The following is a 13,419-nucleotide window of genomic DNA, read 5'->3' on the forward strand; positions in this document are numbered from 1 at the left end:
CAGAGAAGACATGCGGAGGTGGCCACTCGCAAAGCCGTCGGATTATTGCGCCAAACATTCGCCAGAAGAGGCTCGTCGTCTGGGCTCTACAGGATTGCGCCAAACTGGTCTACCAACATGCGTGTGAGGCTCGCGATACACGGGCAGGCCGGCCGCCGGCAGCAGCCACGGCACGACGCCTGGGCACGCTACCGTCTTCTCTAGCACGCACACCTGAGCTCCGAGTGGCGCCAGAAACACACCGGTGACGATGCGGCCAACAGCACCGGGTCGACAGGACAATGCTGCGCTCCGGCAGGTCTGCTGATCACTACAGCGTGCTTGTTACCAACAGGAATGTACATACGGCGCAACTCCTCCGCAATCACAGTCAGATGGGGCTGCAATACTAACAAAAAGAAATTAGTAGTAAGGGGTTTGAAATGTAGCTTTAGTAATTGTTACAGAGACAAAACTAATAGAGACAGCTATTTCTGGCACTAGATCGGCTCACATGCTCTGGTTCCATGGAACCAAAAGTAAACAAACCATGTGGTTTCAGAATGCAGGGATGCGAACCGGCACTTCTTTATTTAGAACTTCCTTAATTGCTTCAAGTTTGACGGCATTGGACAAAAACTCTACTGAGCGTAGCAACGAGTGCATGTCAAGTGTTTCCTATACAGTCAGAGAGCTTGTCAGTGTCCTATTTTCGGCTGGTCAGTGCCACACAGGAGAAACCTGGTCTGGTGGCGCAATATCGCACACAATCACTTCTTGACACCTTCCCCGCCCTCCCATAAAGACTGGACACCAGACCAGACTCCCCCGCGGAAAAGTTGGAGTACGCTGCAAGGTCGCACGGGGATTATCGCCGAAATAGAAGACGGAATCTTCCAGGTCCTGTGCAGTTGCACCAAGCGTCCGCTAAGAAGAGAGAGGGGATCAGCTGGGGTGACAGACCCAGTTCAGGAAGATAGATCGGGCTTTCTCGCTGATACAGCAACTTGAAGGGTTGGTTGCAGTGCAATCACTTCCGTGAGTGTTTTCAGTCGTCTGCCAGCTTTATCCGCTTTATCCAAACGATTACTGTCCATGCGGATATTCAAGACTTACAAAATACATCCTCTGAATCATGGAATCTCCAGCAAAACAAATTAAATCGGACCCGAGCTAGCATCACGTTGCAGGCTCGGCCAGGCCAAGGTAACCAGCATTTGAACCAGAACAACACTCGCCTTAATTGACGGCCCCGCTGAAGGCCGGATAATTGGTGCAGCTTGACGACAAAGGGACGGTCCGGGTCAGCGCTTCCCCCTGACCGAGCCCGCCGCTTCCCCTGACCGAGCCCGCCCAAAAACCAACCGATGATTAACGGCCGTTGTCGACTCGCGGCCATTCATGTCCAGTGATCCGAGCACTTCAATCTCCTACCGTCGGTGGATCATTCGTTCTCAGCAATTAATAACCATCTAGAATCAAAACCTTGAGGCCACCCGCCGCTTAAAGACAACTGTCAGCTGTAGTCACGTGAGATCAAAGGTCATGTAGTTGGGTAGGTGTGCGCTGAAGCGCATAGTAGCTCGAACATGCGAACGCTTAACGACTTATGCACTATGCAGACCGGCCCATATTCGTGCAGCAGCCCAAATAGTATGGTGATGTCCTCACACAGCCCCGTTCGCGATTCCCGGCAGGGTGGAGAGACTCGAGGAGCGCGTGGCCGGCCGTCCGATCCCCTCGGGCGGAGTGCCCGCGGGAGCCACGTCCGCGGTGCCGGCGCAGCTGGAGCAGCAGCTACAGTCGCTCGACCGCCGGCTGCAGCGCATCCAGCACACCGTGGACGAACTGGAGGTTGTGCCCGTGGACGACGTCGAGCCGAGCGCTTCCAGCCGGACCACCCAGACGACCAGCAAGAGGGGCTCTGTTCGGCCACGGGGCCGCACGACGCAGGACGTCTCACATCAACTGGTGAAGGTGAAGTCCACGGCGCTCAAGGAAAGGGTGTATGCCAGTTTTGCCACTGGCGACCGCATCGATTCATGATGAATGGCGAAGTGTAAATAAAGCTAACGGAATGCTAGTTTGCCTCGATGTTCTCTGTTGTCAATAAGTGAGCCATAAAAGTGAAACATCCTGTTCCGCAAAATGACGAGTCTTACACGACCCCCGCTTCTTACAGGACGCCGAGAAGATGGTGCAGACTATCAACGAGGTGCGCGGCAAGGTGGTGGCGATGGACACCAAGCTGAGCTTCCACATGGGCCAGATGTCGGACAACCTGTCAGCCGTCATCAAGTCCGTGTCGGACGTGTCGGGCGTGCTGCTCGAGCCGCCGCGCACCAGCGACTCAGGCGTCGCCGGACGCTCCAAGCTCGACCTGCTCGTCAACAAGATCGAGCCGCTCATGGAAGTCTCCAGCAAGATGGACGAGGTGTGGAACGTCGTCGTCGGCACCAAGTCATCGATCGACGACCTGGTGCCCAAGTCTGAGGAGCTGATTCACACCACGAGCAGACAGGAGCGCGCCATCAACAGCATCCACAGCGACCTGCAGGAGCGCACCAAGCAGATCATCGACAACCTGGGCATGGTGGAGCAGCGGCTCAATAAGCGCGTCGACACGACGCCGGCGCGCGCCAGGGCCGTCGACGGCGACTCAGACGAGAACGAGCCGGTGACGGCGTTCAGCCAGGGCAGAGCGACCGAGAACACCAAGCGCTACATCCGCCCGGTGGCCTTCCCGACCCGGCCGACCACCTCCACGGCGCCACTCAGCCGCGAGAGGCTCGACAAGGAGGTCAGTGAGGCCGCTCAATAGGTAGGCCGAGCTGACCGATCTGGTCATAATGATTAACTTTGAAACGGGCTCCAAAGTATACAATCAATTTGTTTGACAGCCGTTTCGCTGCAGATACTTTGACTCAATATATAATTATCTAATGATCAAGGAGCAGAACATGACAAAAAATCGCTTCAAAGGTTACGTGTACGGTAACTGACATGTCTTTGCCCGCAGGCTCCATTCGACCTGCTGGATCAGCAGTTCCTGGAGGCCTTCCAGAACTACACGGCGTCGCAGACGGACGAGTCGACGACGGCGACGCCGGTGCCCCGGTCCGGTAACCGCGGCCGTCCGAACGGTATCGTGTTCCCGGGCCGCGCGCCGCCGGCCGCCAATAACAGCACCTTCATCACCGGCGGCGAGCAGCAGGACAACGTCAACATCGGGGTGAGCACCCCGGACGCGGGCTCCGCCGCGTGGACTGGGAGGTCTGCTCAACTCCCGAATATGGGCTGCTCGGAAACGTGGTGTTGCAAACCAACTAAGCAACCAACAAAGCTGCACAGTTGTGCTCGCTGGGGTTAAACTATCGTTGGAACAAACCTACTAACACTAAGTTGGAAAAGGGAATAGGTCAGTCATTCAGAATAAATAGGCATCAATGCAGACAGAATTTTATCTGGCTGCAGGCTGGAGTTCAAGGATGTATATTGGCTGAAATGCACCCTTCATCGGATATCAAAATAAGTATCGCACTACCAGCTGACTGTAACCTCATCGCCCTTAGGGTTACTCGTGCGAGGAGTTCCGGGAGAAGGGCCTGAACAAGTCTGGCGTGTACTACCTGCGCATCCACGGCACCAGCTACTGGTATCTGCGCGTCTACTGCGACATGGAGACGGACGGTGGCGGCTGGACGGTAAGGAGCGGGAAACCAACGCTGAGAAAACTATAATAGTGTCTGTATGTCAATTCATGAAATGAAACAACACGCTCGCCATTTTAAACATGCAGTTCGCAGTCCCGACAAAATAGGGACCGTTCATATCGATAGATGCGTTTAGGGACCGCCTGTATCGTTCGTGAGCGGTCCTCATCTCCCGCTGCTCTCCGTTACTAGGTGGTCCAGAGGAGAGACAACTACGGCGAGGACGACCAGCAGAGCTTCAACCAGCCGTGGGAGGAATACAAGCAGGGCTTCGGCAACCCCACCAAGGCCTTCTGGCTCGGCAACGAGAACATCTTCATGCTCACCAACACCGAGGACTACCAGCTCAGGATCGAACTTGAAGACTTCGATGGAGAGACTAGGTGAGCTATTCCTCCAAATCCCGCTGGCTATTTAGCTGACGTTTCTTGCATCTAAATACCAGCCTCTGCGATAAAAAAGTTAACTGTAATCAAAATGAGAGGAGAGGACACTGACGATGCTGGTATATGAATTGACAATTGAAGTTCCAACAATTGCTTTAACATTTCACAACTACAGGTGCAATCGGCGAAAACCTAACCATAAATGTGATGCTAGTCCAACAAGCCGAACAAGGACTGCCTTCTGACAAGCGTCCTCCACATTTCGTCTGGCAGGTACGCCCAGTACAGCAACTTCAAGATGCACGGCGAGAAGGATAACTACAAGCTGGAGATCGGCGGATACGAGGGCAACGCCGGAGACTCGATGAACGACCCGTGGTACGGCAGCAACCTGAGTCCGTTCTCCACGTACGACAGGTCAGTGGCGACCTCTGGGGACAACGCGATCAGGTGCAGCGACGGGTACGATAGGTCAGTGGCGACCTCTGTGGACAACGCAGTCAGGTGCAGCGACGGGTACGACAGGTCAGTGGCGACCTCTGGGGACATCGCGGTCAGGTGCAGCGACGGGTACGACAGGTCAGTGGCGACCTCTGGGGACATCGCGGTCAGGTGCAGCGACGGGTACGACGGAGATGACGCTCAAGAACTCGGATCATTGCGCAAGGGGTAAAGATGACCGTTGCTGTCTGCGCGTGTGTCCCATGGGTGACACGTCACCTTCTGACCCAGCTGACGTTCGACACCGCACCTTTTGCAGGGACAACGATCGCTCGAGCCTCAACTGCGCGAGTATGCTGAAGGGCGGCTGGTGGTGGCGCTCGTGCGGCCGCGGTCTCAACGGCCTCTACCTCACCGACCCCAACGACGTCATTGCCAGACAAGGTGAGGATCCGGGTACCGGCGCGCACGCAGATATGTTTGGGATGTGACTATCATGGACAGCCCAGTGTTCTCCTGTGTGGACAGTCCATAGTGGGGAGCACTGGGCTCTGTCAATGCCATCTTCAAGTAAAAGCCGAGACGTGTCTCCCTCACTGACGCCACTGCCCTGTCCGTAGGTATCGTGTGGTACCGCTGGCGCGGCTGGGACTACTCGCTGAAGCGCTCAGTCATGATGATCCGACCGAACCGACGTGCGAAGGAGGCTGTTGCAGAGGCCGACGCCGACTGAGAGCGCCGGCGTCGGTGCGGAGCCGCTGCCGCCCACAGTATTAGCGGGGGCGGCGCCGAGCGATCGGCCGCGGGCTGGGGCGGCCGCGGTATCCGCGCGCGGGCCAGCCCGGCGCCCCGCCGGAGAGATGGGAGGCGCCCTGGGCAACGGCGAGCTGAGGAGTTATCAGAGGGCTAGGCAGCGTGAGAGCTTTAATGGCCAATAGGAACGACGGCAGTCGGCTGCTCTGAAGGTCAGCGCCCTACCACAAGCTTCGCAGGCACTGGCATGCTCATATGAAAACCGTGAATAGTGTCGCTTGCAGATCCACCGATCCGTCTAGCGCCGGCCCGCCGGACCGGACATCGCCCATGTAGTTAACCGCGCTATGTTAGAGTTGTCGAGTTCGACCCGGTTCGCTTCACGCCGACGTCTTTCTTGTTCGCCGAGGCCGTCTGTAACATTATGTGTCGCTGCGGTGCGCCGCCGTTGGCGCTGGTCAAAATCTATCCTCGTCTCGAGACACCGAATAGAACGAACGGAACCTGGCGCCGAGGTCGGACTGGCGACTGGCCTGCAAAACTAGCGTAGCTCCGTCAAACTGCGAGGGCTAGAAGGTAGAGCCGTGCGTAGGTACAGCGAGCGGAGATCGACAACGAGCAGTTGGGTGGGCTTCGAGAGCAAAGTGAGCGGTCGCTTCTGCTGGCAGCAAGGTTGATTTGACGCCCTGTGCTGGATTGCAGTATCCAGCCCCGAGGGCGCACAGGGCCTGCTAGGCTGAGTGTTATTTAATGATGTTGTGTTACATATGTAAATAGTTAGTGTCTTGTGTAAATAAACGATGTGGTACTGTGCTATGGTAGTTTTTGCACAGCACTCAGCAGAATAACACTGACGGCCGAAGGAACACATTCGCGACTAGGTGCGCAAAAAAAGTCAAATGTTCAAATCAAGTCCAGACTCCCAAGTCCAGTTCTCCCAAGTGGGAGAACGAGGGGAAATGGACGGCTAGCTACTGCGTTGGTTTAGAAGGCAGTAGGTAAGTAGGTACACAATAGGTAAAGCTGTAAGAAGAAATACTCTAATACTATGTCTTAAGAAGGTTTTAACTTAGTGGAACGCAGCGATAAAACACACTCCGCACTACACAGACAGAAGGAAAATCGGGAAAACTGACCAGTGCAGATAAAAGTCCTCCAGATTCATGCCATATTAAACCTGTCGAGTTGCACCGCTCTTGTCTTTCCTAAGACACACCACAGCGACTGACAGCAGCGCCACCGCGCGGAAGAAATGGGAACATGAAGTTCATTGCTGCCGACGCCCGACAGACGACGGTTGTTGACAACTTTTTGCTTACCAGATAACTAACTAATAACTATACCGGTATTGTACTTACTTGATCTGGGGATGGACCAAAAGCAGCCTTAGCTTATAGTTACGAGCCAAAATCATATATCAACTTGAAAAGGCAAATCCACTTAAAAGGAGCCCTCCCAATCCCATCTTCAAAAAAAGTTGATAAATTGCCATAACATTGATGTTCCGTGGTTTAGAAAGATCAAAAATGAATAGCCAAATTTCATGGAAAAATATTCACTGGTTTTCAAAGATATTAGACTTTTACTGTTATTTCCTTTTTGGTACCTCCGCCGTTCCTACAATGTATGTACCTATGTATTCATCAGCAGGGCTGCGGAGTCGGAGTCGGAGTCGGAGTCGGAGTTGGAATCGGTCGGAGTCGACAGTTCTGCCCGGAGTCGGAGTCGGAGTCGCCCGACTCCGGAGTCAGAGTTAACGCTGCATGGCTCAACGTCATGCACTGCACCTGTTTGATTGACGATACTGCACTCGAAATTAGATTTTGTCGAAAATAGGTCATTTTTCTGTTTTGGACGAACGTTTTAAAGGGACCATCCCACCTTCAAAAAAGTTAATGAATTGGCATGAAAGTGATGTCGCTCGGTTCAGGAAGAGCGAAAACGAATATCTACCAAATTTCATCGAAAAATATTCACCGGTTTTCAAGATATTAGACTTTTACTATTGTTTACTTTCTAGGATCTCCGCTGTTCCTAGCGACTTTATTTGAAAGTGCGGCATTTGTTGCGCGCAAAGTAGCATATACCACCGCGTGCTACCAAACGTTTTAGTAAAAGATTTAAAAATCGTTAGACCTCCGCTGACGTCACAAATTCTAAGGGGGCATACCAATGCATTAGCCCCTTAGAATCCGAAAACTGCAAGTTTGAAATTCCATATCTCCGAATTAAAGCATTTTTCGATGTTGTGAGTGCCCAAACCGGTATTTTCAGGCCATGGCCACCAATTTGGCTATCTCAACTCAAAACTAATGTTAAGGTGGGAGGGTCCCTTTAATCGAAAGAAGCAGAAGACGGTGAATGCCCCAGAACCTTCTTTTTAAATCTGCATGTTATTTTTAATGCATTGAAGCCTTTGAAACCAACATGGGATCGTTTCAGGCAAGATAAAAATATCTCCATTATGAACTTCAATATCATGATATGGGTATTCATAGAACCGTCCGAAGTCGGAGTCTGAGTTGGAGTAGGAGTCGGAGTCGATTTTTGAAGCCGGAGTCGAAGTCGGAGTCGGAGTCACCCTAAAATCCATCGACTCCGCAGCCCTGTATTTATGTATGCAGTATGTATCCATCCACAGAACATGGTTTTCAGGACTAGCGTCTTATACAGTGTAAGAAGAACGACAGGGCAGGAATAAAAATAAGACGACAGCAACTGATCATGAGCGAGCCGGGATACAATACAACATTTAATGGTGAAATACAATGGATGAAACTGAAAGACTACAATAAAAATACACCGCACGCACTATGATAAACTAGAACATTACGAGAGTTAAAAGGGTGATACAAGTTCACACAAACTTGTGTTCTGGTTGGTTCCGCCCCATACCGAAACGCAATAGGGGATGTTTGGGAAAACGTGCGTGTCGATTACTAATTTAATTGCTTCCAGGTCGAAGTGGTGGTGAAACTTGGAAAAAGAGATATCAGAAGAGCATTGTACCTTCTATTTGGCTTATGTTGATATCCCATGTCAGACACGGGTCGATGATCACTCCGAGGAATTTGATAGTGGGTGAGGGTCAGATTGACTCAGTTACACAATACACATAGATAAAAAATTTACCTTGAATTCAGGGACGTCATTTGGAAACAATAACTTGGCATCGTAAAGGTGCGGCCAGATATTGCGTGTAAAGCAGTATATACCACCATGTTTTTATGATGGTTTTAGTATTAAATTTAAAAATCAATAGATCTCTGCCGACATCACAAATTCTAAGGGGGTATTCAAATACATTAGCCCCTTAGAATGTAAAACTGCAAGTTTGAAATAAAATATATCTGAATCAAAGCAATTATTGATGTTGGGAGTGCCCTAACCAGTAACTGGTAATTGCAAGCCAGGGACCCCAATTTGGCTATCTCAACTCAAAACTGATGTTAAGGTGGGGTGGTCACTTCACCGTGGTCACTTCAAACACCCCAGGGATGCAACTAAACTCCAGAGGGGTGTTCACGGGCACCGCACACTGATGCGTGCGGTAATATTTTTTGTTTGTAGAATGTAAATATTTTTACCTTAATTTTTTATTATTCAAATATGTTATTTTGTTCCATATTCTATCTTAATACTATTTATTCATTTCATTTCCATTTCTCATATTTTTCATAAAGCAAGCACTGCAACAGCGATGGTTTTCCGCACATGTTTTATGTGTGACATTTTGCGAGGAAGTGAGGAATTGGTGCTTTGGTTAATTGTTTTTTGTTGGTGAGACATGTAGCCTTATTTCTAGATTCAGGATATCTGAAGTTTTACCAGGATATCAAATAATGAAATAATATGAAAAAAATATCGTTGAGCTCTTCTTAGGACTGACTTGACATTTACCGCCTTGCTTGTGTTACCAAGGATGAACACAGGTGATATAACATTTGACTTCTTGTGCAATATCGACATTGCACATTAATTATCTACACACGTTACCGATTATGTACGACAATAATGATAAAATAATCAATTGTCGGACTGCCAGTCGCCCGTCGCCGGGCAGTACAGCCACATCCGCGCATTTCTGCTGATTGGCATGCGAGAGCAAATGAAGGTAGAGCGAGAGATTCAGAGGATACCCAGACAACACTAACTCACCTGAATTTGGTACTTCAATGATAATCCCTGAAAAGTAATAAAGAGCCAGCTTCCGACACATAAATCACAACCGTTTCAAACAAACTGACAAAACTTGTTTACGATTATTTTGCCGCGCTTCAAGGTTTCACTTTCGCAGGGCTCTATATTAAGACTTGGAAGCATGACGTCATTTTATCACAAAGTATTTCTCTCGATGGAGGAAAATACTTTCCTTCCGTTTAAAGAGTAGTAAGGGAATCTTTATCAGGGATTATCAGGGTTTGGCATTGGCAAATTACTAGATATCGACTTGTTTTTGCTATTGCTGGTTTCCTCAAGCTCTGCTGATTCCTTCTGTGTTTAGGTAATGTGGTTGGAGGGCGCCCTCGGGCGCCAGCCATGAGCCAACCGCATTTAGGTATACACCTTTTGTCAGTTAAATTCGGTGCGTAATCGACCATTTTAGAACTAACGAAATGTGTGTAGGCATACCGCAATATTATGTATAAGAATCGCATAATATCTCGGCTCAGGTCAGGCAGTCGGCGGTAAAGCATTCAATTTCGGCACAGCGGCAATATGCTCCATTTTCGGCGATAGCGCAAGTAGAATCAGCTGCGCCAGCACAGATTTAGAGGTAGCGCACGCTCTTAAGCAACAGTAACAATCAAATTCGGCACTGTTCATTCAATTTCGGCGGGTAACCGGAGGCACCCAGATGGTTTATATTTTCAGGAACGCTTCTTGAGCATCAAATGAACCGGCATACAGCTTTGTGGCTTTGGAATATTCTGAGGGGGAGAAAAGCAGTCCATGGTTTGATTAGCATCACAGCACCTACCTAAGGCCGTTTCGCTGTTTCCCGTTTCGAATTCTGATGTGAAAATTGATGAGATTCATTGAGTTGGTACTTCTTATTCTAAAAAGATAACATCAGTGGGCTGGTTTCGTTTTTTTAATATTACAGTACCCGCACATCGCGGACGACGATCGACATGGCAAACGCCAATCGTTATTGGACTCGAGGCAAACCCCCATTCTCTTTCATTGAAGCACGTCTGTGCTGTTGTCACTGTGTGCCAAGGTTTGCCCAAAACATGAACCCATTTCATCAAAAGGTGTTATTTTACTTCACCTTGATATCAACCATCACCTCGTCAATCACACATGACATAATTATCTCAATCATACCAGAATGAGTCCTAGACTCCTACCAATCGGTTATCGTTGGACTTCCTTATTATCATCTCCTGTTAATCAAGTGCCGGAAACATCAAACATCCCTTACCTTCTGTGCATGCAGAGGGACACGAAAATAAATTCAGCATTTTGTTTCGTATTACTACGCCTCCCCTCACCCCGCCCTACCCCCATGAACACCACCGAAGGCTTAGGCGCCGACATTCTAACCCGTCCCATATGGGCAAGAGAAGAATTGTAGTTGCGGCAGGTTTATCTTTCTTCCCCCCCCCCCCACACACACACATTAAACAGTATCTGACTGTCCATCCGGCGCTCGGCGCATCCTTTCAACAACCGCGCGACGACACCGGGCGTCTGTGGCGCACGGGCGGGTCAAAGTTCAGTAGCCGCGTACCACGTCGGCCTGGTTTTGTTCTCCGCCGTCTTCGTTTTAAGCAGGTACCTCTGCACTTATGTTAGTACTTCCTTGATAAAAATTAATACATTTTGATGTTTTGTTTAACCCACAGAAAGCACGGATATGAAATCATGCTCATCGGCCATCGCTGGCGAGTGCGAATGGAATATTCGGCCATAAAGGAGAGGGTGGAGGGCCGGAGGCACGCACAAGTCCAGACCATGAGACAGTGGCAACAGTAAACAGTAAACACCTTAAAAACGTTTGACTTATTAACAATGTTCCAACAAACTTATTTTGTAAGCGAGAAGTCTCTGCCTGCTTCCAAACAGCCGTCGAAATTGAATGAATATCGCCGAATTTGGTTGCTGCTGTTCTAAATATCGTGCGGCCGTCTCCAATTTCCAGCGGCATTGCCGAAATGCAATGCGGATACGCCAAAACCGGACGTCTTTTGCTGCTGCGCCGAAATTAAATGCTCTAATGCCTATCACCGCTATAAACGGCCGACATGCAATGCTAATACTGATACATAGCTTTGCGGTTTGTCTACAAAGAATCCGCTAGTGCTAAAATGGACGCGTACGTACCGAAATAAACTGACAAAAGGTGTAGGCTGTAGCGCTTTAGTCGTAGCGGTAGTCGGCAGTCGCCAATATACCTAAGCCTGTTGATCACTGCCCTTCATATTCACTGGCGTCCGGGCCCCCGTTCCGCCGCCTATCACAGGGCGGAACGGACTTGAGCCAGACTTGGCGGTCCGAAACCATACCAACTCGGGAGCGCTACGACAAAGGCTGGCTATGTAGTCGGAATAAAGCTGCATATCGACCCAAACCCCGGCTCTGACGGCGTTCCAGTTACACCGGCCCACCACCCAAGTCTGGCATGTCGGATTTGCCGGGGCAAAGCGGACTTGAACCAAACCAAATTGCTGGCTGGGATACCGGCGCACCTTTCAGCAGACAATAAGCATCTTTCATAAGCTTGTTCATAAACGATAAAACGATAACGCCGAGCTCTGGCCTGTTTACAATTCGATCATCTTTTTGGAAGTGCGTATCGGGGTTTCTCAGCCATCCGTGAGCTGTGCACACCTTAAAGGTAGTGTGCCACCTTTGAAAGATTTCCCATTTTATTTTTCCTGGGATAAGAAGCTTCTGTTTTTACCTAATATCGCAAAAAAAATCAAAAATGGGCCTGGAATAGTGCCTTTTTCGCCTAATAGTTTATCGGTTTTTCGATATGTATCACAACTGTAGTGGGCTGACCTGTAAACAGGCGTCGGCAACAATCACGAATGCGGCGCACATGTGACAATAAGCAAAGGTCATTATAGAGTTACGACGAACGGGAATGAGTTATCAGCTGTCTAATCGTAGACAACACAATGTCGAGCCTTAAACTGTAAGCCTGTATTGGTATTGTTTCTTTTATTTGGCTGTCGAACATTATTTATGGTTTGAAATATGATTTTATGTAAAATAATTGATATGAAAAAGCCGTCTTATAAGTTATGACCCCATTTCACCACACGCAAGTGGCAGAAATGACAATGATCAGCTGACGCATTTTTCATGGCCGAAGTCAGAGCGCGCGGCCCGACGCACCACCACCGCACCACAAAGTATGAGCAGAAGCCGCGCCCAAAGCCAGGGCCCCGGTAACGTGAGGTAGCCGAGTCGGGGCAGCGTGCGCTGACCCAAGCCGGGGCCGCAGCTTTGGGCGCGGTCTACCGCATCCCCGCGGGCAGCCCCGGGCTATCACATGACACTGGGAGGACGCGCGGCCCCGGCTTGGGTCAGCGCACGCTGCCCCGACTCGGCTACCTCACGTTACCGGGGCCCTGGCTTTGGGCGCGGTCTACCGCACCACCTAACAGGCGTGTTCGAAACCGCAGGAGATGATGATGAACGGGTTTATCGAAACTTGATTGGATGAGCATATCGGTAATAGCGATTTCAGTGTGTGCAATTATTGTTCATAGTGGTGTGAAATGTGGTTGGGGTACGACCGACAACCCGTCGGGGCGAATTTCGCACTGGGGTACTCGAAATTTGAAGAATTTAAGACGTTTCCATGAGTTTTGAAGGTATGGATAAGTTCTAAAAATCCGGTTCTCCTTATCTGGGCCATTAACTCCATACGGTCCAGGAAAGCTGGCACACTACCTTTAATGTGGCATCTTCTAATAGTTAATACGTGAACGTGTTCTTTAATTTTGCCTTATGTGAGTTCGTCTAATTCTATCCTTGGGTTATGTGCCTGTTGGCGGTCCTCAATGAAATAGGTACAATGTAGGTATGTATGTATGCATGCATGTAGGTATGTATTGACATCAAAAGCCTTCCACATATGGCGTGGCGATTACGGCCTAGTGGGTGATACAAAATACAAATATAGGTAA

At 49.8% G+C, this 13,419-nt stretch overlaps 1 protein-coding gene across 1 annotated transcript in view; it reads left to right on the forward strand.

Annotated features, from left to right (window-relative positions):
- LOC122383702 (angiopoietin-related protein 3-like) overlaps positions 1-6,085 on the forward strand; it is a 34,976-nt gene extending 28,891 nt beyond the window's left edge. Inside the window, exons 3-10 of the mRNA XM_043370392.1 lie at positions 1,677-1,956; positions 2,162-2,779; positions 2,999-3,211; positions 3,552-3,683; positions 3,885-4,075; positions 4,352-4,495; positions 4,839-4,963; positions 5,140-6,085. Of these exons, the coding sequence (XP_043226327.1) occupies positions 1,677-1,956; positions 2,162-2,779; positions 2,999-3,211; positions 3,552-3,683; positions 3,885-4,075; positions 4,352-4,495; positions 4,839-4,963; positions 5,140-5,252 (1,816 nt within the window). The 3' untranslated portion in view covers positions 5,253-6,085. The remainder of the gene's footprint in view (positions 1-1,676; positions 1,957-2,161; positions 2,780-2,998; positions 3,212-3,551; positions 3,684-3,884; positions 4,076-4,351; positions 4,496-4,838; positions 4,964-5,139) is intronic.
- The last annotated feature ends 7,334 nt before the right edge of the window (positions 6,086-13,419 follow it).

The sequence above is a fragment of the Amphibalanus amphitrite genome, unplaced genomic scaffold, assembly GCF_019059575.1.
Source record: "Amphibalanus amphitrite isolate SeventyFive unplaced genomic scaffold, NRLGWU_Aamphi_draft 000170F_arrow, whole genome shotgun sequence".
Classification (NCBI taxonomy): Eukaryota; Metazoa; Arthropoda; class Thecostraca; order Balanomorpha; family Balanidae; genus Amphibalanus; species Amphibalanus amphitrite.